We start from the raw sequence: 25,948 nt of genomic DNA, 5'->3' as shown, positions 1-25,948 counted from the left end.
ACAATTTAAAGGATTTTTAATTTGTTTTATCCAAAACTGTAACGTGATATTGAACACAAGTACAGGATCCCGTCGCTGCTTCCAATTATGTTGGAAAATGGGTTATTGGTAGGGCAGGTAGGTACCGACACCTAGCAACAAGCCACTAACCTCCACCTAGGTACAGTTAGGTCTCAGTAAATTAATCCCAGCTCAACCCTTGGTAGCTTGGCAACGAGCGTCAAGGCTTAATTTAGGAGACAAAGTGTAAAGCATTCAAATATCACAGTAATTAAATAAAACACAGGAAACAGTTTAAAAATCCAAAACCAATTTATAAAAATAGCTTATATTTTTATCTTTTAAATGACACAAAAACGATTAAAATCGGTTTAGGGGAACCGGAGATATGAATTTTTAAAGTATTATTATTTTCTAGCGCTTAGAAACAAAAAGCGCCAATCGGGTCATCTGGTTGCACCAGGACCGGGGCAAAGTCAAACTTTCAGGCCGACCGCGATGGAGCCCTGCTCGGCTACAAGTCGCGGGAGGCCTTGGTTAAAAAGTTACCTTCTGACTTAGTCTCTTTTTTGATGTTTTTCTTCCCCGGGACGAACCTGCCAGTTGGATCCGACCTCCTGGAGCCCTTGTCCGGATACGCGAAGTCGGTTTCCTCGGTGGTGATTTTTACCTTCGGACTTAGTCGTTTTTTCGAGATGAAAATCCTTCGACCGGGGTAAACCTGGATCTTGATCCGACGTCCGTGGAGCCCTTCTCGGATACGATGGCTGGAAGGTCCCGGCCAACTTTTTACGTTCGGACTTAGGGGGTCATTACGACCCTGGCGGAACAAGTCCGCCAGGGCCGTGGGACGCGGTGGCACCGCCGACAGGCCGGCGGTGCCCCGCGGGGCATTCTGACCGCGGCGGCTCAGCCGCGGTCAGAGAAGGGAAACCGGCGGTCTCCCGCCGGTTTCCCGCTGCCCCAAAGGAATCCTCCAAGCCGGCGCAGCATGCTGCGCCGGCATGGGGATTCCGACTCCCCCTCCCGCCATCCAGTTCCTGGCGGTTCTCCCGCCGGGAACCGGATGGCGGGAGGGGGAGTCGCGGGGCCCCTGGGGGCCCCTGCCGTGCCCATGCCTATGGCATGGGCACGGCAGGGGCCCCCGTAAGAGGGCCCCTAAAAGTATTTCAGTGTCTGCAAAGCAGACACTGAAATACGCGACGGGTGCAACTGCACCCGTCGCACCTTCCCACTCCGCCGGCTCTATTACGAGCCGGCGTCATCGTGGGAAGGGAGTTTTCCCCTGGGCTGGCGGGCGGTCTTGTGAAGACTCGGGGATTAGCTTTGGGCACCAGTACCACTGGACTGCCAGGCTCGGAATGAGGGCCCTAGTCTCTTTTTTGGATGTTTTTCTTTACCGGGACGAACCACGAAGTCAGGCCGGGTCGCGGTTGAGGCAAGCCGGCTAGAATTTCCGCGTCAGGTCGGTCACTTTATGGAGCTTTTTTTCAAAAATTCTCCAATCTTTTCCAAACTTCTGGGGCTTCACCCAGATGTTCTTTTAAGGTTCTTTTGGGGTCCACAGCTCACCCCAAGGGTCCAGAAGTTCTGTGATGGTCCTTGGGAAGTGCGGACTTCAACTCCCAGAATGCACCTGGCGCAAACTCCTTTTTGGCCACTGGACAGTGGTCAGCTGGTCACTTTTTTAGGAGTTGGTGCAGGGGACTCTGGTTAGCAATTTTTCACCTGTAGCAAACAGGGAGTCCCTCCTTGAACCAGTTGAAGCCAGGCAAAGTCCTTCTTGTGGTGAAGCCCAAGTGTGCAGCTGGTGCAGTCCTTCTGAGTGCAGGTTCCAGGTGCAGGCCAGGGGTCCAGCAGGGCAGTCCTTCTTCTTCTTTAGTTCCTTTCTTGTTGAATTCTGGAGGGGATCTGAGGCGTGGGTGCAGGTCTGCCAGTTTTATCCTTGCTTCTGGGTGAAAAGCAGGGGGGCCCTGGTTCTCCAATCAGGGACAGGGTCGTCCCCCTGTGATGACCACTTCCTGGGAAGTGTGGCAAAAATCCATCCCAGAAGGCAACAGTCTCTAAAAATCCAAAATGGATGAATCTGATTTTTGGAGGAGAGATCTGGCTGAGCCCACCCACTGGTGTGGCTAAAAATCATAAACACACCCCTCTCCTGCCCTCTCCTAATCTAATCAAGGGGGCACCTAGCTGTCTGGGGTTGCAGGATGTGGGGGTGTTGCTGGGTGCTCCAGATGTCCTTCTCTGCCTTTGAAGACCAGTTTGGCAGCCCTCCCCCTTCCTGCCTCACCATCTGCTGAGGGGAGATTCTCTCCCCCAAGCACATTCCTTTGTGTGAAGCCAGGCCACTTCACACCTCATTAAAGTAGCCTGGCAGAAGCTGCTGCAGGCTGGCCAATCAGAGCACAGCAGCAAAAACAATGCAGAGCTGAAATTGGCAACTTTATAGGTAAAGTCTAAACTTTTTACCTGCACTAGTTATATTAAATCCAACAACTGGAAGTTGTGGGATTTATTATAACAATCAATTTGATACCAAATTCTTGGTATGTAACATTTAAGGAGACTTTAAAATTTAAAATAAAGTCTGCCCATTCTAGCCTATGAAGGCCATTTACTTCAATGAGGGAAAAACGAATTTGGCTGTTTTTACCTCATCAGGGCTTATAAATCTATTTTTATAAAGTCCCTGCTTATAGTTACATGGCACCCAGCCCTAGGGGCACATAGGGCACACCTTAGGGGTGACTTATATGTAAAAATAAGGTAGTTTAAGACTTTGGAAGTACCTTTAATTCCAAAGTCGAATTTGCATATAACTTTAATTTAAAAGCAGCCAGCAAGGCAGGCTTGCTTTTAAAATGACACTGGGCACCTCAGCAATGCACCTAGGTGTGCACCACCTATGCTGTGGTCCCTAAACCTACATGCCCTACCATATACTAGGGACTTATAGGTAGGTTAACTTAGCCAATTATAATTAGCCTAATTTGCATATCCATTTTACACAGAGCACTGGCCCTGGGACTGGTAAGCAGTACCCAGGGCACAGCCAAGAGTCAGTAACCACCAGTACCTATCCAGAAAGAGTGGGGGTGATCAGGCAAAAAAAAAGGACTTTCCTACACTACTGCACAGCAGGCGCTGCATTGATTCCTCTCTGGAAGTTGGGCTGCGTTGTTCCGGCTCGGCTGTGCATCAATCCAGTGGGCCGTGCGTTGAATTTCCGGATGCTACGCTGGCGCTGCATCGATCTTCTCGTTGCAAAGTCAGGCTGCGTCATTCCGGTTTGGCGTGCGGTAAAAGTTTCACCGCGGTGCAGGCTGTGCGTCGTTTTTGGCAGGCTGTGCGTCTAATTTCGGCGCACCAGGATTTCTTCTTGAAGAGATGAAGTCTTTTTGGTCATGAGACTTCAGGGAACAGGATAAAGCTCTATCCAAGCACTTCTTCACCTCAGCCAGAGAGCAGCAAGGCAGCAGTGCAACAGCAAGGCAGCAGTCCTTCACAGAAAGCAGTTCTTCTTGACAGGATGCAAGTTCTGGTTACAAGTTTCTTCTCCAGGAAGTGTCTGTGAGGTAGAGTGTCTACCCCAAGAAGTGTCTGAGTTGGTAGAGGCAGAGGCCCTGTTTATATACCCAAATGTGCCTTTGAAGTGGGGGAGACTTCAAAGAGTGGCTTAGAAGTGCATCAGGTCCCCTTTCAGTTCAATCCTGTCTTCCAGAGTCCAAGTTGGGGGTTTGGCAGTCCTTTGTGTGAGAGCAGGCCCTCCACCCTCCCAGCCCAGGAAGACCCATTCAATATGCAGATGTATGCAAGTGAGGCTGAGTATCCTGTGTTTGGGGTGTGTCTGAGTGAATGCACAAGGAGCTGTCAACTAAGCCCAGCCAGACGTGGATTGTAAGGCACAGAAAGATTTAAGTGCAAAGAAATGCTCATTTTCTAAAAGTCAACTTCACCAGTCAGCAGGATTTTATATCACCATTCTGGCCATACTAAATATGACCTTCCTACTCCTTTCAGATCAGCAGCTACCACTCAACACTTGTCCTAGTTGTCTGGTTGACAATTCCATATTCTCTGAAAGATTTCAATCAAACTGACAAACAAGTGATTGTAGAACAGTTGTGGCTTCCTTATGATCGGCAGTGAGGTATAGTTTGAGTCCTAAGGTACAGTGAGTTCAGGACCCATATAGGAGCAGACGGTGTTTAGGCATTAAATACAGTTACTTAATAGTGATATAATAAATTTGAATGTTGTCAAATTTAACTCAATGACAGGTGAACATGTATGTGGGAGGATTCCAGTTTAGAAATCCTTTACGATATCCTCAAGATCACATTAATTTTATGCTGTTTGGTTATTGGGCAGACAGCGAAATCAATGCAGATGCTTCCAAAGATGTAGATATGCTAAAATACGAGCCTAACCTCTTGTTCTCTTATGTTACATATAATGGGCAATACAACATGGCTTAGAACTCAAAGGAGGCCTGCTAATATGGCAGTCAACAAATGTATCCGGTTCCAGGTCTGCGTAGTTTCATCTACAATGGTCCCCTTTTTAATAATGGTTTTGAATGATCCAGTCAACAGTGCACTTTCCCATCTATTGTGGCTGAAAAAGTATAGGGTGAAAAGCCATAAATATCTCTGAAGAGCAATCAGTGAAATGTAGCAACCTTTTAAGGGGTTCACATAATTCTCCAAAGCTGTAGTTCTAAACAGCAGACAATAATGGGTTTGCTCATAATAAAGCTGTGGATCACTTCTACAGAGCTGCTTTCAGGGTTGCTTGACCCTTCTGTTCTGGAAGCCCTAAAATCAATTTCCAACCCTTTAGCCTGCTGGGATTTTTCCTGTTTTCTCTGTGGCTGGGCATCACTTACTGTCAAAGGAATGTGATTCAAGACATAAACAACAGAACATTCTAAACATGCAACAAACTGAAACACAACAAAGTGTGGTAATAATATTGCTTTTGCTGATCTCTTTTATGTAACTTACCTAACAGTATTATAATGCAAAGTAGTATGGCAATGAGCGCCCCAGTGCTAAGGCCGGCAGGAAGAAGCAATGCCTCCGCATTACAGGACTGCAAATTACCCTGGTTATCACATGCACACACTCGTATTGTCAGTGTGCCAGTACTGCTCTGGATAGGGTAGTCATTGTCAGATATCACCACAGGCAGGAGGTAGTTACTAATTTCGTGTCGATTGAAGCCATTACGTCGCGCTACAATCCTGGCGGTGTTATCTGTAACAAAATTAGAAATTATCAGTCCAAAGTAGTTCATAAAGAAACAGAACTATTCTTTATGTTCATTTAGGACACGGTTTTATGTAAATCCACACCTAATCAAGCGTGTTGCACCTTTATTAGGTGATTAGCCTTTCAATAAGTGTAAATTTTAAATAATACCATTGTATCCTGCAAGAAGTAGTTAATGAAAACATATAGCGTGCAGTTTGCCTGCTGAACATTAGACTGCTGGATGGTATTGCATTTAAAGCTTTCTTAACTACTGTGCATATTGCCACCATATGTTCAAAGAGGATCACCCTGAGCAGTCTTGCAGAGAGACATCCCATTGGTGCTCTGTGAGAGTTTGTACCACTCCCTGTCCTCTTGACCAGGTGATGTGGTGAGTGCACTCAAGAAGATATGCGCAGTAGTTGTTCATCCCCCCTCCTGCCCACCAAAAGGGGCATGCCCACAGGTTTCCTGGCACACAACCATATTTAATGTCTCTACATGGTTTTGAGCCACTAGCTGTAGGTTCAGTCCAAGACAGTACCTTCTCTTGGGAGGTCCTCGGAAGGATCACAGGGCACAGAGGGATTCAGAATGTACCCAGCCTGTGGAGACTGTGTCAGAACCGTGCATGCTCATTAATGGCCGCTGGAAAATTCAATTTTAGTGTAGGTATGTCAGCATACAACTCAGGGAGCACCTCACTGGAATTGAGCCAGTAACTGTTTTGTGGCTATTCATTACATGTAATCCATATTGCATTGCATTTGTGGTAAATGCATTGAAGGTGACAAAGATGGTGTAATCCGACATTTTTCTTTCCATTGCAGTAACACCCCCTACCTTGTTTCACAAAATTAGGCTTAGCACCTTCTCAGACAATTTAATTTTGCAACACCATGCATTTCTAGCATAGTGCGACTTAAAAAAAAAAAAAAAAAACATTCCGAGACTTCAGAAAGGATTTTGTAGTCATATAATATTGTTTCATTATACTGCATCCTACAACGTTAATAGAAATTAACCTGGCCGCATTTACATTAGTGTGACAGCACAATCTCCTTAAAAAAAAACAGGAAATACATTACTAAAATGTTACTTTGACTATATCTAGATGCATGCCTCATGCAGCGCATCTCTCTTTTTATGATCTGACGCCGCTGTTGCAGTCATCAAACTCGTAAAAAACAGGAGCTTTTTACAACGTGAGGCAAGGCTTTCAATGATCGGGAGCTTATACTTACAACATTATTCCCTTTTTATCGTTTTAATTTTACCTGACATTTAATAAGGCACAGTTCTAAGCATATACCTGTCACCGATTTGATATACTGGTGTAATATACGACCGTTTTTATTTTGTGCAAAATAATAAAAGATATTATGTTACAAGAGGTATAGTCCTCATGTGATTAAAAACGACTACAACCATCTTCTTAAACTCAAATATTAAGAATGGACATGTTGCTTCACCATGAACGAATGTGTCCATAGCTTACACGTTTTACTGATCTTCAGTCAGCAGCGTAATTGATGCTTATGCAAACATTGTTATTTCATTCATTTTAGAACGTACAGCCGACAGCTCCGGCTGTCTCAAGAGGTTAGATTTTCAAACTGTCTGTGGTGTCTCCCAGAGTAGGCAGGGCTTGTCACAGGGCAGAAGGGTTGAGCTTTCCAAAGAGAGCTTTCTCAGTTTCTTCCATACACTGAAAATACAGCTGAATAAAATCGCGTTTGGTAGCCTTTAGCATGAATAGTTGGATTGGAATGTGGTTATTAACTACTGTAATGTCATAAAAGTGGTTAATGAAAGTGTTAACCAATGTTGTGATGTAACCCGTGCTATACATTTGTTCCTCCTCCTCACCCAGGTTCTCACAGATCCGAACGTGACGGCACAAAGGTGGTTGATCATCTCACCCTCTTCCACTATTGTGTATTTCACAGTGCTTATTTTGTGCTTGTTGTTTCTGGTACGAAGCACCAGCTCTTATTTTTGTGGGCCGGCAGTAAATGCCAGATTTAAAGAAAAGTTGCACAGTGCGGTGCTGTGCCAAAATTGACAGCGCCGCGCTGCGTCACTTTAGAAACACAGGGATTCGCCGTATTTAAGGGAATACGGTGCACCCCTGCATTTCCCCCTGCTCTGGTGCTTAATTTAGCTGCCAGCGCCAACGCAGGCATCCTTGCACCATCGTGCAAGGATGTCTGTGTTAAGGGGTGTAATAATTGTTTATGTGCGAGAAGGTGTCCCTTCCTGCACAAAAACAATCACTAATGACGCTTTTGCATTTCTGTGTGTAGCACACACAGAAGTGCAAAAGCATCATTTTCAAATAATTGTTTATGTGCAGGAAGGGACATCTTCCCGCACCTAAACAATCATTTCTGGAATTTTGCTTTCTCTATGTGTGCGGCAGAATGCAGCAAGCAATGAAAAAGCAAAAAACGAGGAGGAATAAAAGTATTCCTCCTCATTGCGACCTGCTAACGCTAACAGCGTTAGATTTTGGCACTGCCTCAGGTTTACGAAATTTCATAAATCTCAGGAGGTGTCAAAATGCAATGGGTGTTGCTGTGGCACACCCACAGCAACACCCATTGCACGCTCCTTCCACGCACACTGCTGTGTGTAAAGGGGCCGTATTTACAAGGTGGTGTTAAGCCACAAAAAGTGGCTTAATGCCACCTTGTAAATACGGCGCTGTGCTTAGCGGCACAGGAGTGTCACTAAAAGTGACGCTCCTGTGGTGCTAGGGGCCTATAAATACGCCCCTTACTTTTCTGCCCCAAGCGTTTTCTGCGAACAAAAAACCCATGTGGGAAAGGCAGAGGAAGTGAAAAACGAAAAAGCCGCACAAAGGGGAAAAGCTGCAGGAGTGAGCTGAAGGGGCAGGGAGTGGCTTTAAATGGATTGGAGTGGCCTGATATGGCTTCAGGATTACACTGCCTCAGTATTCCATGTTCGCACATTTAGGCCTATATTTATACTTTTTTTGCACAGTGTTTGTGGCATTTTTTTTACTCAAAAGCAGCGCAAACTTACAAAATACAATTATATTTTGTAAGTTTGCGCCGCTTGTGCGTAAAAAATGGCACAAATGCTGTGCAAAAAAAGTATAAATTTGGGCCTTAGTTGTAGCAGCCGCATGCTTACGAGGAGGGCTTTGGGCAATGGCACATTTTTATTTACAAATTAAGCACTGGTACTTGATGTCACTCAGAACTAGGCCCGGACGAAATTTAAATCACATTATTCTTGCCAAACAAAATTCCAGAAATTATGTCCTGATTTGACATTGTGTGATTACGCCACTGTTCACAGAAAAATTATAGAACAGGATCGCGGGAACAATGTGAATAGCCAGAACACAAATTATTGTTTTTTGTGACAATTGCATATTTTGTCCCATTGTTTTAAAACAAAAACTGTCCTCCCGAACTTGCATTTCGTATAATTACATATCATTTTGCATAATTTTTCCACAGATTCACAAAATTACTCCAAAGCAAATTATGTGAATTTCACATACCCAGAGCCTACTCAGAAACACTTGATTAATAACACTTGCTGTGATCCACTCAGAGAGATTACAGCATGGATAGTAGAACATGCTTTCATATTGAATGTGAGAAAAGATGCGGAGTTTCAAGACTGGACTTTTCTTTGTTAGAATTCCACCTTCCTCGCTGCTACCTTCCTTGCTGCTGGCTGTCACTGAATGCCGTTTTCCTTGCTGCTTTCTGGAATCCACCATCCTTTCTCACTGCTGGCCACAAAACACATTTGGGGCTTGTTGATTATTTAGCAAGTGATGCGTGAGTGGGCGTGCTTAGTGATTGCAGGGGCTGTTTTCCAGTTTGAACTTTCAGAACTGCCCATCAATGATCTTTGAAAAAAAATACACACATGCCTCTATTATTTGTATATATGCCTTTAGTGCTCATCAAAGCAGTATGCTTAAATTACCCTGTATATGCAGTCTCCCACAGGGTTAGAACAGTTGCCTTAAAAAGCTAGGACAGCTACAATTTCTGCTTTATCCACCACTTTGGTGCTACTTTGTATCCATGTACAATGCATGCAATTTTAAAAGATATTTTAGAACAGGCATTTTTTGTAACTACAAAGAGACTTAAAAATCATCTGTGCTTTATGCAGTGGAAAATTGTACCTGCGTTTGTGTGAAAATAGCAAGTCTATGCTTTTCATTATTACAACATTTCACGATTTTGTATACTAGGTCAAGAGCACATTTATATGGATCATTTCCTGTTTCAAAATAGGTTAGGGTTCTCAAAGGTAATGCTGAAACAGAAACGGAAAGTGAGAAATAAAGTGCAAAAAAGGAAAATGTTTGCTCCATCCAAGTACATGTGCATAAACATCCTATCAGGTGACATATCACATGGTCAAAAATACAAGAGACATCACATGGCCAAAAATAAAAGCCTCTTAGATCCAGTCATGGTCAGATCAATGTCTGGTGAAAAAGCAGCAGAAAAAATTGAAACAGTACCTGTGATAGATACCACAGTTTGCCACCACATCTCTCATGTGCTAGATTTTATCAGACAGCTCATATCTTGCTTCAAATGAAACTTGATTTGAAGTTGGGTGTAGCAACAGAGTTATTGAAAGAAACTTGTTTTATTTCTTAGTTTTGCTACTGCCACACAATCTACCATCTAATGAAGTATTTCTGATTACTGTAATGCATCCCGGCCTTGGAGGGAGGAGAATATCCTTCAAAGAGAGCTATGGCACCTTGTGGTGAAAGCTAGAGAACCCTGAAAGCAACAAAGTTGATACACCTGCTTTAAAGCAAGACAATCACCATTGGACATGGAACATAAAGACCATGTTTGAGACAGGCAAGACCACCCAAGTTACAGGGGAGATGAAGAAATACCACCTTGCCCTGCTTGGCATCAGCGAATCAGATAGACACAGAACGGACAGAAAAGACTGGATCCAGGAGGAATGATGCTGCATTCTGTAAATGAGGAAGGGAATGCTTGACACACTCAGGAAGTAGCACTTATGCTAATGGCATTAGCCAAGAGAGCTCATACTGCATTGGAAGACCACAGTCCCAGAATCATTACAGCAACCTTCCTCACAAAGAAAAAAAGGGTCAACATAAATGGTATCTAGTTTTATGCACCTACAAATGATAGCAAAAATGAAGAAAAAAAAATGATTTTGCAAGCTATTCAAGTCCATTGTAAAGAAATGCATTGAAGGAGACCACCATACAGTACTGATGGGGGACCTCAATACCAAGATTTGAGGCGACAACACTGGGTATGAGGAAGTCATGGCAACCATGACCTTGGTGGCATGAAACGAGAATGATAAAAGTCTTGCAGTACTCTGTGACCTGAACAGTCTGGAGATATGTGGTACTGCATTCCCACACAAAATAATACACAAGGCAATGTGGGTGTACCCAGACCATTCAACAGAGAATCTGACCACACCTGCATTGCCAAGAAGTTCTGGAGGTCCCTGCAAGATGTGAGAGTGATGAGAGGAGCAGAGGTGGTGTCAGACAATCAGCTTGTTGTGGCCAGGTTAAAGGTAAAGCTGAAGAAAGCATGGATGAAACCAACAAACCAACACCAGTGATTTATCACAACGCCCCTGAACGAAATCCCCAAAGTAACACGCTTCAAGTCCTGCAAGAACTAGAGGACGACAGAGACCCACTAGAAACTCAGTGGGAGAAGATCAAAGAAACAGTGACATCAACCTACCAGGAGGTACTGGGTCCTTGGTAAAATCCAAGAAAGAAAGGAAAAGAAACTTGCAGTTATCACCAGCAGAACAAAAGTAAAAAAAGCTCAAGTCGAGTACACCAAAATCAGCAAGGAAGCAAAGAGCAGCTTAAGAGCAGATAAGTGAAGATTAATTTATTGTCTTGCCACAGAAGCCTAGGATGCTCAAGCCATGGAAGCTTAAAAGAACTCTACAACATAAAATTGCTGTTAAACTCTTCTGCCTTTCAGCTCATTACATTTATGAGACTCGGTTGTTGCGCTTGCAGTATTAAAGTACAGTTCAAGGTTTTAAGCCGAAACGTAAAGCTGATACTTTCAAGAATCAGATCGACCTTCTCTCTGCTGAACAACAATATTTTTTGTACTTTTATGTTTCAGCTGTGGGAAATAAACATTGGCAAACTTGTTTTTGTAGACCTGTACAAATATTTTGACTTAGTTATTGGAAATGGACTGAAAAAAAGAAACAAAAAGCACTAATTATTCAGCATTGTATTGTAAGTATCTGCCATCAAACCACCTCCACTCACAATCCTTTGGCTCAGTAACCATTGCACTACTACAGTTCATTTTTGCCACATATGCCTGTGTGGTGGCGGAGGTGCGGGGAATGACAAGCATCAGACCCATCCACAGAAGTCTTTTTTGTTCAGAGTCCCCAATAGATTACAGTCAGAGAGATCCGCTCAACATGAGGATGGGGCATTTGTAATGGAGTTTGCAGTGCTAATGTATGTTATGAACATTAAACTCATTTTATTTCTGTTTTTCTTTTTAGTCTTTGGAGTTATAATTTGTGACAGTTTTGGTATATTATCCTGTCCTAAACCCTCAGGTTCAACACTTTCAATAAGTCATAATTATAGGAGAGGAGCTACTCTTGAGCACCGTGTTTTTCCAGACATTGCACCACACATTTCAACACCCAGCCACTCATATGTACGAACACATCTTACATTCACTCATCCACTCACCCATACTAGATAGTTCACCGACCCACTCATTTACACAATTCAAATTCAATCCACCAACTCACATTCACCCACCCACTCACTGATGGAAATTAATTAATTTAGTTAATTATTAAGAGACTTTGTAAGTGATGCATTTCACCACTAAGTCAATGCAAAATGTGCTCCAAATCACATACATTCACCTACCCATGCCTTTACCATGACAATTATATAGTCTTGTCAAGTCACTCATCCATTCACTCACCTACCAGCACTCAGTCGCTCACTCACCATCAGAAACCCTCCATTCCTCTTCAAAAAGTATTTGTTTAACTTCACATACTCACCTATCCACTTGTAATCCCCCATGTGTATTATGCATACCCACTTATATAACTCACCAACTCACATTCTCCCAAAAACACTCTTCAGTATTCATCTACCCCTAAAGTTTGTCCACCACATGAACAACCCCAGCATTCACTGACACATTCATCCACAACCTTCATACAAACTCATGCATGCATTGTTAAGCAATTTCACTAAAACCAGTCAGACCTATTGGTGATGTCATTATGTTTGTGAATAGTATTTTGTACCATGTGAGTGGTGCTACTGTAGTACTCCCTCACATACTACAAAATGCAGATTGTGCATAGACCTCAATTTTTTGAGGAAACAACCAGGGCCTGATTTAAAAAGCTAAATTTCCATATTTATGTTTACTCATGTGTAAATATACGTCTGTAAGTATGTGCACATCTACACATTTTCACACTTAAGCATTTTGGATTGCAGCTTGAGACCTAAGTGCATACTTACATGTTCCCACCCTCTAGCAGAGCCCCCTCCAACAGGATTTACATGTGTAAAGTAAATATTGGTAACTTTTCACACATAGGTTGAGATCTCCATATATGGTAAAGTACAGGGAAATATAAGGTGTTTATATATTTGGTTTTTAATGAAAACATTCTAATATAAAATAGTTATTATTATTCCCATAACTATTAAATTAAATGTGTATTAAAAAAACAATTATTAAAATATATGCATTTAAATTAAAAATAATAATTCTTAAACATCCACCTACAATAATATTTGTATTTAATATGTCTTACGTTCTGTGAAAAATTATGTGTAGAATTAACATAGATCATTTTTATTTCTCTAACAATTAGCAACTCCCATATCAGTAGTTGCATTACTGCGATTGGTAATAATGATATTAACACAAATTTCAATTTAGAAGAAGATTCGCTTGTGAAAATAGTGCTTCTGCGCCTTTTCAATTTCATTGGTGTGAATTTAATGTCAGTTGTATCTTATGCAAAAGGGCATGGTTTTCCCATGCAGAGACCTGGTAATGGTGTATTATTTGATATGATATTACCAAATTCTTTTAAACTGAAAAGTCAACATAAAAGCAGAGAAAAGAAAATCACTTTCTTGACATAAATCATGATTTTTGACCTTCAGATCACCTCAAAATAAGGGCTTGAGTCTTTTTTCTCCTTCTATTAATATAGCCATATACTCTAGTATGCTATTATTTTCTTTCATGGTTCTTATATGTATGCTGTCTTTTTTATCTTTTTGGGTGGCGTCATGTGTCCCTCTTATGTTGTGTAATCAATGTATGTATGTATGTAGTATTTCTAGAGTGTAGAGGACCAAAGACAAGAATAAAGTAAGTGAGTGGCAGTTGGGTCGTGGACAGTTAATGCATTGTGATGTAATGTTCTTTAAAAAGGCAGGTTTACAACTTTTTCCTAAATCTCAGCAGTGTTGGGTCTTTCCTGATGGAGGTGAGTATGTTGTTATAAATCCTGGGTGCATAGATGGAAGAGACTTGCTGCCTTGCTTTTACTTATTTACACTTCTTAGTCTGAAGTCTGAGGGCGTCCTGGTGCAGGTTTGCCAGGAACCACCAGAGGTTGTGAACTTCTGTGCAATATAAGCAGGGGTAACATTTGAAAACAATGGGGAGTAAAAATTGTGGATGAGTTTAAAGTAACAAGCAAAACGAGCAAGCCTGGTTGCAAAAAAGGGGCAGGAGGGGGGGGGTGGGGGGCACAAAGAGTACCAAAAATTACATTTGAAAGCAATTTTTAATAAAGAATTTAGGGGCATATTTAAAATTTTTGATGCAAAACTGCACTAACCCAGTTTTGCATCAAAAAGTTTTGCACCTGCTTGTGCCATTCCTGAGTGCCAGCTAGGTGCCATTTTATGGAATGGCGCAAGCCGGTGCAAAGGGCGAGCTTGCATAAAAACAAAATGACAGTAGCTGGGTGGGGGTGGTGGTACAGAAGAAGGGGTTTTGCACCAAAAAATTACATTAGGCTGGTTAGAGGCAAGAAAAATGTCTCTAACCAGCTTAGAGTCATTTTCTGTCATCCATACCGCATGACTCCTGTCTTAGAAAGACAGGAGTCATGCCCACCACCACAATGGCCAGCACAGGGGACCAGGGTCCCATGTGCATGGCCATTACACCCTGTGCCATGCATGGGGTCCCCAAGTTGGGCCCTCAATGGCACTTTAATTTTAAAAAAAAATACTTACCCATACTTACACTACTTACCTGGGATGGGGTCCCCTGTCCTCTGGTTTGGGTGGGAGTGTTCCTGGGGCTTGAGGAGGGCACCGGTCGACCCATTCCATGATGTTTAACCATGGAAACAGGTCCACAGGTCCCCTAACGCCTGGCCTGACCCAAGCGTTAAATAATGGTGAAAAGCAAGCTTTGTGCCGTTATTTAGCCCCTCCTCCCACCCATGCGTCATTTTAGCAAGGGGGATAAATATGGGGCTATGGAGTTAGCATCATTTTCTAGATGGGAATTCCTGCCCTGCATCTCATTGGCGCAAGGTAGGTTCACACATCCAAAAAATGGTGCAAACTCCAATATTTTTACTTTAGACGTGTCTAATGTCAAAATAGAAATATGGAGTTAGTTTTGCGTCTAATATGCGTAAAAAAATGATGCAAATTTAGTGCAAATGGAGTATAAATATGCTCCTTAGTGACAAAGCAAGGTGGTTTACAAAGGAATCGTGGATGTGTGAGTAGTCTTGAAATATTTAAAAACATTGAATAAAGCCCCATATATCATTGCATTAAATATGTTCAACGGCGACTATAATGTGCATCTTGCTGGTGTGACAACTGCAGGCCCTTTGAAGTCCGTGCTTGCCCAGTTTCTTGCACTGTGTGCGGCATTGACTTTGGAAGAAAATGTACTAATCAGGCTTGGAGAAACACCCACAGCTGCGGGCTGCATGCAGTCATATAGAAATATGTGCCGACAGGGCTTTAGGTGGGATAAAGAAAACGTGGGGTGGAGGCTCAAAGAGGGATGCAGCTTAAGCATGTAAACTAAAGATTCCCGTATTGTGAATAGTTGCTATCTCGCTGCACTTTCTGTTATTGCAATAATATATATAACACAACTGACAGACACCTTAAACCAGACAACATATTGACTTTGTCAGTGGTTGTTAGTTGTTGACAATAAATGAGTAACAATAATGATTTTGTTGAAAATAATTAATATTGAAAATGTTACAATTCTGAAATTGTGAGGCAGTGAATGTACTCATGCTGAGGCCTGTCAAATATTAATGGTCTTATGAGTGTCTTAGTCGCACCTGTTATGTTCACTCTATGTTAGACATGTAGGGGGTCATTCTGACTCCCGCCGGGCGCGGTCACCGCGCGCCCGGCGGGAGCCGCCAAAATACCGTACCGCGGTCGGAAGACCGCGGTGGGTATTTTGAGGTTTCCCCTGGGCTGGCGGGCGGCCTCCAAAAGGCCGCCCGCCAGCCCAGGGGAAACCGTCCTTCCCACGATGAAGCCGGCTCGTAATCGAGCCGGCGGAGTAGGAAGGTGTGACGGGTGCTACTGCACCCATCGCATATTTCACTGTCTGCTAAGCAGACAGTGAAATACAAGCGGGGCCCTGTTACAGGGGCCCCTGCAGTGCCCATGCCATTGGCATGGGCACTGCAGGGGCCCCCAGGGGCCCTGCGACACCCCCTACCGCCATCCTGTTCCTGGCGGGCGAACCGCCAGGAACAGGATGGCGGTAGGGGGTGTCAGAATCCCCTCGGCGGCGCAGCAAGCTGCGCCGCCTTGGAGGATTCCAACGGGCAGTGGTAAACCGGCGGGAGACCGCCGGTTTACCCTTTCTGACCGCGGCTGAACCGCCGCGGTCAGAATGCCCTTGGGAGCACCGCCAGCCTGTTGGCGGTGCTCCTGTGGTCGGTGGCCCTGGCGGCCACCGGCCGCCAGGGTCAGAATGACCCCCGTAGTCTCTTTTTTATCGGACCCTTCTACATATCTTTCACCTTACCTCTTTCCACTTCAGCACTCCTGTGAGGATTTGGATGTACTATATGATATGGCTGAAGGGTCTTATCATCCAGTACTCTCACAAATACCATCTTGGGTCAGTCAGACTCTTTTACTTAAACTTCAGTTCAACCCTGGGTAGGCGTGGCTGTGAACAGTAAAACGCAGCAAAGGAAGTATGTGTTAAGCATTTAACAGCAATATAAAAGGATGATGGACGGAGTGCTGAACAGTGCAAATATTCACCCCCAGTCACACATCTGGGTTGAATCTGTCATTCTTGTGCTCACCGTGCCACCCCAGTTTGGACCCAACCATATGCAAATCAGACTTGACCCTGTTCTTCATAGGAACTGTCTATCCCGAACTGGCAAGCTAGGTCCACCCTGGACTGGAAATCAGCATCCTGGGACTGGTTTCAGGACCTCACCCTTCATCAGCCAGGCTAGCTTGAATTCAGTGGCACAGTGAGCAAGTGACCCACGTCTGGGCGTGCCCTTCCCACTTAGGGCAACTTTAGCAATAAAAAAGGATAATGGACGGAGTGCTAAACAATGCAAGCACTCACCCCAGTCACAGATCTCGGTTTAATCCATTGTTGACACTATCCAGGGAGGACCTGGCTTGGCAGTTCGGGCTGGACTGCTCTCATAGGGAGAAGGGTCAAGACTGATTTGCATATGGCTGGGTCCCAACTGGGGTGATGTGGCAAGCAAAATAAAAATGGATTAAACCCAGTTCTGTAACTGAGGGTGAGTGTTTGAAAAGTTTCAACACTCCGTCCATCATTTTATTTTGTGATATTGCCTTGTGTGCCTTCAGTGGTTAGGATATGCCCAGATGTGGGTCTTTTGCTTGCTGCACCACTGGATTCAAGCTAGCCTGGCTGATGAAGGGTGATACCTTGAAACCGGTCGTAGGATGCTTCAGTCCTGTCCAGGGAGGACCTGGCTTGGCATTTTGGGCTGTACTGCTCCCATGGAGAGCAGGGTCAAGACTGATTTGCATATAGCTGGGTCCAAAAAGGGTTGACGTGGCACGCAAAAATAACAAGAGATTAAACCCAGATCTGTGACTGCTGGTGAGGGTTTGAAAAGTTTCAACATCCATCATTTTATTTTGGGATATTGCCGAGCATTTAACAGCACCAACCAATGAAATAAGAAAGTCACAACACATGAAAGAAAGATGAGATCAATTTAAAAAAATTTTTTTTATTTTGTTATGAATTTTTAGAGACCTTGATGAACAAAATCCAATGGAGGGTTCTGGAGACATAGATTTTAGATAAAATTGCAAACGAGCATTGCTCAACAAAAACTTTGGAAACTTGTGAAAAGTTTGAAACAGTTAGGCCCAGATTTATACTTTTTCACGCAAAGCTGCGCCGTCGCAGTTTTGTGTGAAAATGTTTACTGCTGGCTAGCGCCATTCCAAGACGCCAGCCGGGCGTCATATTTATGGAATTACGGTAGCCGACAGTAAGGCCCAGCTAGTGTCATGAAAAAGGACGCTAGCTGGGTGGGGCAGGCATAGGGTTGTGCATCAAAGGATGACACTAGTCTGGTTAGAGGCACAAAAATGCCTCTAACCAGACTAGCACGATTTTTTGACGTACAATCCCCATGGACATGACTCCTGTCTTAGTAAAGACATGTGTTATGCCTACCACCTCAATGGCCATGCCCAGGGGACATATATCACCATATTGGGCCCAGTGCCATATTGGGGGACTCAAGTTAGACCCCCTATGGCACTTTTAAACAAAATTGAAAATACTTATCTGTACTTACCTTTCTTACCTGAGATGGGGTCCCCCCATCCTCTGGTGTGGGTCGGAGTGTCCCTGGGGCTAGGGAAGGGCACCTGTGGGCCCATTCTGTGGTCTCTGACCATGAAAATAGGCCCACAAGTCCCCTAACTCCTGCCCTGACTCAGTTGTTAAAGATTGGCGCTAAGCTTGTTATTTAATTCCCCTTTCCCCCATGTGTGATTTTAGCATGGGCAGATAAATATAGTGCTAAGGCCATTTTATAATTTTTTGCATGGGAACCCCTACCTTGCATCTCATTGATGCAAGGTAGTTTCCCGCAAGCAAAAAATGACGCTAACTGCATAACTTTGAGGAGGCTGGCCTGGTTTGTAGTGGGTACCTAAGATACTTACACATTATACCAGGTCGAGTTATCCCTTATTAGTGAAATGTAGTCAGTGTCTAGAAGCCAGGCTGTCTAGAGGTAGCTGCAGGTCGAGCAGCCAAGGCTGAACTAGGAGACATGCAAAGCTCTTGCAATACCACAGTAATCACACAGTACTTACACACAAGAAAGACAATACTCAGTGTTACCAAAACCAAAGGTACTTTATTTTAGTGACACAAGGCAAAAAATATCTTAGAGGCTATACTCCCTTTGGAGGTAGGTATTATACATAAAATATACACTAGTAACCAAAATCAGGTAAGTCAACAGTCATAAAATACTGCAAATAGTGAAAATCACCATAGGTTACAATGGGCCTAGGGGGAACACAAACCATATAGTAAAATAGTGGAATGCGAAAGTCGGCTTCCCACCTAGGCAAGAGTAGTGTGTAGAGGGGTGCTGGGAGTGAAATAAAACCACCAAAGGTAAGTAAAGTACCCCACCCCAGAGCCCAGGAAAGCTGGAGTAAAGTACGGCAAGTTTCCTCAGAACACACTAGAAGTCGTAATAAAGAATTATGCCAAAAACAAGCAAGATTTCAAGACACCAACAATGGATTTCTGGACCTGACAACCTGCAGATAGAGGAGACAAAGTCCAAGAACAGCTGAAAAGTCCAGGAGTAACGGTAGCCCCTGCTAACCCCGATGAAGGTGCAAAAGTGGAAATTCTGGTTGGAAGAAAAAGTCAGAGATGCACCAAAGAAGACAGTTGTAGGTTCCTGCTTGGTGCAAGAGATGTCCCATATCAAATGGATGGATGCAGGCTGGTTTGCATTGTTGGATTCCACCAATAAGCCTTGGCTCATGCAAAAGATGTGTTTGGCAGGAAAAGGCGCTACCTGGACTCAGGAGGGACCTGGGGGTCTCAACTCAGACTGATGAGACAGAGGGGGCTCTCAGCACTTCAGAGAGCCCTCAGAAGACTAAGCAGCACCCACAGAAGTCACAGGACATGGGGACAAATGAGTTGCAAATCTTGGTTATTGCAGCACTACACAAAGGGATTCCACGACACCGGAGAACAACTCAGGGAGCTGAGTATCACGGGATAGAGTGCTGGGGACCTGGGCTATGCTGTGCATGAAGGATTCCTTGACGAAGCACATAGAAATTCTAGGAGCTGCAAAACACGTGGTGCACAGGGATACTGTCTGGCACGGGGAGGCAAGCTCTACCTCCATCAACTTTGGAGAGTTGGACTTTTGGACAGCCAGGGTCACTTCAGTCCACCACCTGTGTTCCAGGATCCACACTCGTCGTCAGGAGAGGGGACCCAGAGTACTGGTCGTTGCTGCAGAGAGGTGCCTGCTGAAGCAGGGAAGTGACTCTGTCACTCCATGGGAGATTCCTTTGGTTCTTCTGTTGCTGGATGAAGACAGACAGTACTCGGAGCGTGCACGATGTGGAAACTGTTGCAATTGCTGGCAGGAGCTGAAGTTACAGAGTTGCAGTAGCCTTCTTAGATACTTTGTTGCAGTTTTAGAGATCCTGGAGTAGTTCTGCAGTCAATCCGATGATAGATGGTGAAGCAGAGGTTGCGGAGGATTCCTGCTGGAGTCTTGCAATCTGAGGAAACACCCACAGGAGAGACCCTAAATAGCCCTCAGGGGGGGATTGGTCACCTAACCAGGTATGACGTCACCTGCAGACAGTGGCCACTCAGATGCTTCCAGAGTTCCCTGACCATCCTGAAAACAAGTTTGCAGAACCCAGGAACACTCTGGAGGAGCTCTGGGCACCACCCCTGGGGTGGTGATGGAAAGGGGAGTGGTCACTCCCCTTTCCTTTGTCCAGTTTGGTGCCAGAGTAGGGACTGGGGGTCTCTGAACCAGTGTAGACTGGATTATGCAAGGAGGGCACCATCTGTGCCCTTCAAAGCATTTCCAGAGGCTCTGGGAGGATACCCCTCCCATGCCTGTAACACTTATTTCCAAAAGGAGAGGATGTAACACCCCTCTCCTAAAGGAAATGCATTGTTCTGCCTTCAGGGATTGAGCTGCTCAAGCACCAGGAGGGCAGAAGCCTGTCTTTGAGGTGGCAGCAGCTGGGGCTACAGTGAAAATGTCAGAACGCTGGTATGGCAGTACTGGGGGTCTATTGTGGAGCCCCCAGGGTGCAAGAAATTGCCCCCCTAATACTAGAATCAGATTAGGGTACAATTTCCAGTTCCTAGACACCTCACATGGCCAAATTCGGAGTTACTATTGTGAAGCTACATACATGTATTGACCTATATGTAGTGCACACTTATAATGGCGTCCCCGCACCCACGAAGTCCAGGAAAATGGGCCAGGATGTTGTAAGGGCACCTCTGCTAGTGCAGGGCTGCCCTCACACACAGATACTATGCACCTAGCCTTCAGGGTCTGACAGTTAGAGAAATAGGTGACTCATAAGTGACCTGGTGCAATGAAAATGGCTGTGACATAGTGCTTACACTCTTTCACTCAGGCTGCAATGGCAGTCCTGAAGAAGTGTTTGTATGAGCTCCTTATGGGTGGCTAAAGCAATGCTGCAGCAGGATCTCCTGGTACTCCAATGCCCTGGGTACCTAGGTAAAATATACTAGGGACTTGTAAGGGGGGTCCAGTATGCCAGTCTGGAGTGGAATACTGGGTTACCAGTATGTAAGTACAAATTTTGAATCAGAAAGATCATAAGCACTGGAGTTCTATTTAGCAGGACTCCAGTGACACAGTCAAGCATACTGACAAAACAGTAAAACACACTGACATGTAGGCCACAAACTATGAGCACTGGGGTCCTGACTAGCAGGATCCCAGTGAGACAGTAAAAACACACTGGCAAACACTGAGAAACAGGCCAACAATGGGGGTAACCATGCTGGATAGAGGCTACTTTCTCACACGTTGGCACTAGACGGGTCTAGCGCCAAAGTATAAATATGGAGTTAGGTTTGCACCGAATTTGCATTAAAACACAATTATGTAAATTTGGCACAAACAGAGTATAAATCTGGGCATTAGTTTAGATACTCCAGTCCACGTTGGGTGACCTGTTCTGGCAATACAGAGGTTTAGGTGGCCTGAGTGGACACTTTGGACAGTTACGTAGCCACCAGAGTATTTTTAAAGCAAGATCCAAACTTTAGAGGACAACTGCCATAGATATTAATGGAGTGGTCCTGATGCTGAGGAATGCAGGTACAAAAAGCTCAAAGGATGCCCCAATTTGTCGTACGGTCAATGGGGATGCCATTGTGGTGCCTCCTTGTCCACGGGTGAAGTGGGGTGAGCTTGTCAACAGAGATCGGAGTCCCTCAAAGTCCTCTACATTGCAGTAGCAGGCCAAGAGATACTGAGCTACTGCTCAGTCTGCACCATATTTGGGGTGAAATCTTTAGGTGGGGGCTAGTGTCCCTTGGGTGCAATGAATCTGGACTTGGATAGCACTCCTGGATCGGATTTGTCCATTTTGGTGCCTGGCGACTTGTAGCTGATAAACTTCTGCTGTGGTTACTAACTTGTTGGTTTAGGCTACTTCAGCTCTTGTGTTCAAGGAGCTGTTACCAGGAGATAAGCCGACTGATCCTTGAAGTCACTGCAGCAGGGGCTGGGAATCAACTTTTACCTGATCCAAACGCCTCAGGCACGGTTCTAACTTTGCTAACCCATAGTGCAGCAGGTGCAGTCCTTCTGACTGTACTGTCTCTCTTTGTGCAGGTCCAAGGGCACTTGGGCAGTTCTCCTTTGGTCCTCCCCCCAATTCCAGCATGATTTGAGGGTCAGAGTGCCAGGGGTGCCATATTTAACCCAGAAAAGTGCCCTGAGGGTACCATGCTGTCACTTGCCAATGGGCTACTGGGTCCCTTCCTACCTAGTCATGAATTTCCAGTGATGTGTGGTATCTGGCTATACCAGAGTGCCACATTCTTGCCCCATTCAAGATGGCACCACCTTCCTCAGTTGTCAGGAGCTCGGTAGCCCACGTTAGAGGTATGGCTACTTGAAGGCTTCTTGAAGAATACAAGCCCACGGTAGAAGCCATTTGGGGGTGAGTTTTCCCTCTTTGACCCCATCTCCACTTTGTCCACAGGAACAAAACGCATCCTGTTCAGGGGTGTTGGCACTACTTCCCTAACAAACGCATCTTCATATTTGAAACTCGCCTTTTGGGCTAACATCCTGAGTAGCAAACTGGGAATGGAGGTGACACTTCAACCTGTGGCAACTGCCTTGGTTCGTGTGCTGGGGGCTGTTCACATGTCATAAGAAGCTTAACAAAAAGCTCAAATAGATATTGCAAATTATTCCAAAGAAAGACAGGTAATGCATCAACATTTCAGTCTTATTCTATATTAATCCACAAGACCATGATGCATTACCCATCTTTCTTTGGAAAAATTTGGAATATCTCTTTCAGCTTTTTGTTAAATTCATTAGACATACGCACACCAGATATATTTAGAAAGTGGGCTTTAAGTATGTTGGCATATGTGAACAGCATCAGGATTTGGTTGTATTGGATCAGACGTTGTAGATATATGTGGAATCATCATTGATATAGAACCCCTAATCTTTTCTATTCTTTTTTGGTGTGTGCTTGGGTCTTAATACAGATTTATAGACAGATACATCTGCAGTAAAGATTTGTTCTTTCTATCACAAATATGTCAAGCTCATTTTAATTGTAATTAATTCATTTTTGATGTAAAAGATACACATTAATAAATAATGATAAGTCGTACATCAATTCTTTAAGCATTATCCCTTGTTGGCACTCTTACCTGTTATAATCTCAGTACCAAAGCCCACAAGGCTATATTGGGTTGCCGTTCTTTGTTATTCAGGTCCTTTGTGAGGCCACAAGGCTACCTGCAGTACAGAGTGGCACCTTTCTAAAAGTTGCTTAACTTTAATCATGGTATTAAAGTTGACCTGGGCATCAGGTTGGGTTTAATGCCACGATTGATTTAATATCTTACATGACCCATTTAGCTAGCCCCGTTCAGGATTTATCCAGGTTTGGGTGCCAACTGGTAACCCTGTGTCAGGCAATGGGACTACTAACTTTATACACAGCAAAATAATGTGCAAGTGTTGCTGTTAAGACATAATAACATATATGTCCTACTTAACAAAATACAGCTCCATGCCACAGGGCTCAAAAGGCCTTCCTTAGGGGAGACATACACATTATTAAGGGATAGGGTGACTTTGCCATTGATGTGAATAGCAAATTCAAACTTACAGAGAGAACACTGTCCTTCCAGTCTGCAGGGGTAGGCTAGGAGCCGTTTTGTACTTTGTAGCACACAGGGTGTCACAAACAGTGCTGCAGCCCTGAGTGAACACTTTGCCTTACATGCGCTAGGTACTGTATACTAAGGACCTATAAGTAAGTTAGTTCTTGCAAATTGGGTGCATATAATTCAACATGCAATTTGTAAAGGCTCAGAACACTGGTACTGAGTTCTGGTTAGCAGGCCTCAGTGTTCTCTCAAAGTCGAAAAACCAGCAGCATCAGTCCAAAAATGTAGGGGTGAACATGCAAAAAGAGACATTCCCTTACAACCTCCTTTTCCCTCTCTCATTAATGCACTTCCTCACATCTCCTTTACTTCACCCCAAGCAACCAATGCACCCACTCACTTCCTGAAAGCACTGTGGTTTCTTTTACTTTAGCCTTTTCAACATTTTAACAATTTCTTTCACACACATTTGCACTGAATCTCAATTACAACTGCTATACATGACCATTGCTCTATATGCTCTGAAGAGAGGCTAAGGTTTGAGTGGCATGTATTCTGAACACCTCTTTGACACACTGGCAGGCACTCTGAGGCTTTCAACCTCACCTCCAGAGCTCTGATTCCTGGCCCATTATGAACACCTGGAGGCTATTCAGTTCGCCATATGCACTATAAAATAGTGATATTGCTATACAGAAAACAAGCCCATTTTCGATTGTAGGTGGCACCTTTATAAACACTGTAGGCAAATCAAACACACAAAAACAATACAGATACTCAAAGCCTTTTAAATATAAACCTCTTAGAGAATGCAAGTTAAACTAAATGGTTAAGGAAATTAATATGGGCCTAAAAGAGGCTGTTCAATGTCTGTTTTTAATTACTATTAAACACACTTACCTGGGAGAGGCTGAGGACAGGGAAGTCACGTCTTCTCTGGCATCAGGCTATACCAGTCCAGTCTGATGTGCAGTCTTATGCAGTCCAGTCTCAGCAGCAGTTGGTGTGCTGGACTGAACTAGAATGTGGTGTGGTGTGGTGGAGTGGAGTGGGATGGATCGGAGTGGGGTGGATTGGAGTGGGGTGGGGTGGATTGTGGTAGGCTGAAGGGGTGGATTGGGATGAGTTGGATTGGGGTGTGTTGGATTGGGATGTGGTGGATTGGAGTGGGGTGAACTTTACTGGGGTTGATTGCACTGAGGAGAGGTGGACTGGATCGCTATGGGATGAATTGGACTGAGGTGGATTGGAGTGGGGTGGACTGCAGTTGGGGGGATTGATTGGAATAGGGTGGATTAGAGTGGGGCGTGGTGGACCAGAGTGGGGTGGATCAGATTGGGGTGGAGTGGATTGGAGTGAGGTGGATTGCATGAAGTGGGGTGGATTAGTGTGGGGTGGATTAGGGTTGGATTGGGTGTACTGGACTGACTGTGTTGTGGTGGATTGGATTGGGGTGGTTTGGATTTGGGTGGGGTAGATTGGATTGGATTGGGGTGGATTAGACTGGGGTGGATTATTAGAGTGGGAAGGGTTGGAGTGGGGTGGATTGTGTTGGATTTGACTGGAGTTGGGTAGATAGTATTAGAGGGGGTTGGTTTGGATTGGAGGTGAGTGGATTGGTGTGGGATGGATTGTATTGGTGCGAGATGGACTGACTGGAGAGGGGTGGACTGGATTGAAGTGGGGTATATTAAGGTGGTTTGGAATGGGGTGGATTGGACTGGAATGGGGGATTAATGTGGACTGGATTCAACTAGAGTGGGGTGGATTAAAGTGGATTGTATTGGTCTGGGAAGGGCAGGGGTGGTGTGGATGGATTAGAGTGAGGTGAACTGGGTAGTGGTGGACTTGAATGGAGTGGGGTGGGTGGGATTAGATTGGATTGGAGTGGAGTGGGTTGGATTGGATTTGGCTGGGTTGGATTGTAGTGGGGTGGGGTGGATGGGAGTGGGGCAAATTGTTTTGGATTGGAGTGGGTTGTTTGGGGTTGGCGTGGGGCACATTGGAGTGGGACAGGTTGTTTTGGATTAAAGTGGGGCAGATTGAAATGGAATGGAGTGGGTAGGTTGTTCTGGATTGAAGTGGGGCAAATTGTTTTGGATTGGAGTGGGGCAGATTATTTTGGATTGGAGTGTGATAGATTGTTTTGTATTGGAGTGAGGCAGATTGTTTTGGATT

General features: G+C 44.5%; 1 protein-coding gene across 4 annotated transcripts in view; it reads right to left on the bottom strand.

Moving 5' to 3' along the window:
• LOC138269492 (cadherin-10-like) overlaps nt 1–25,948 on the bottom strand; it is a 1,023,955-nt gene that overhangs the window by 48,229 nt on the left and 949,778 nt on the right. For all 4 annotated transcript variants that reach the window (XM_069218802.1, XM_069218801.1, XM_069218800.1 and 1 more), the window contains one exon: nt 5,010–5,261. In XM_069218802.1, coding sequence (XP_069074903.1) covers nt 5,010–5,261 — 252 coding nt within the window. The remainder of the gene's footprint in view (nt 1–5,009; nt 5,262–25,948) is intronic.

The sequence above is a fragment of the Pleurodeles waltl genome, chromosome 2_1 (assembly GCF_031143425.1).
Source record: "Pleurodeles waltl isolate 20211129_DDA chromosome 2_1, aPleWal1.hap1.20221129, whole genome shotgun sequence".
Lineage (NCBI taxonomy): Eukaryota > Metazoa > Chordata > Amphibia > Caudata > Salamandridae > Pleurodeles > Pleurodeles waltl.
This window is presented reverse-complemented; position numbering and strand designations above follow the sequence as displayed.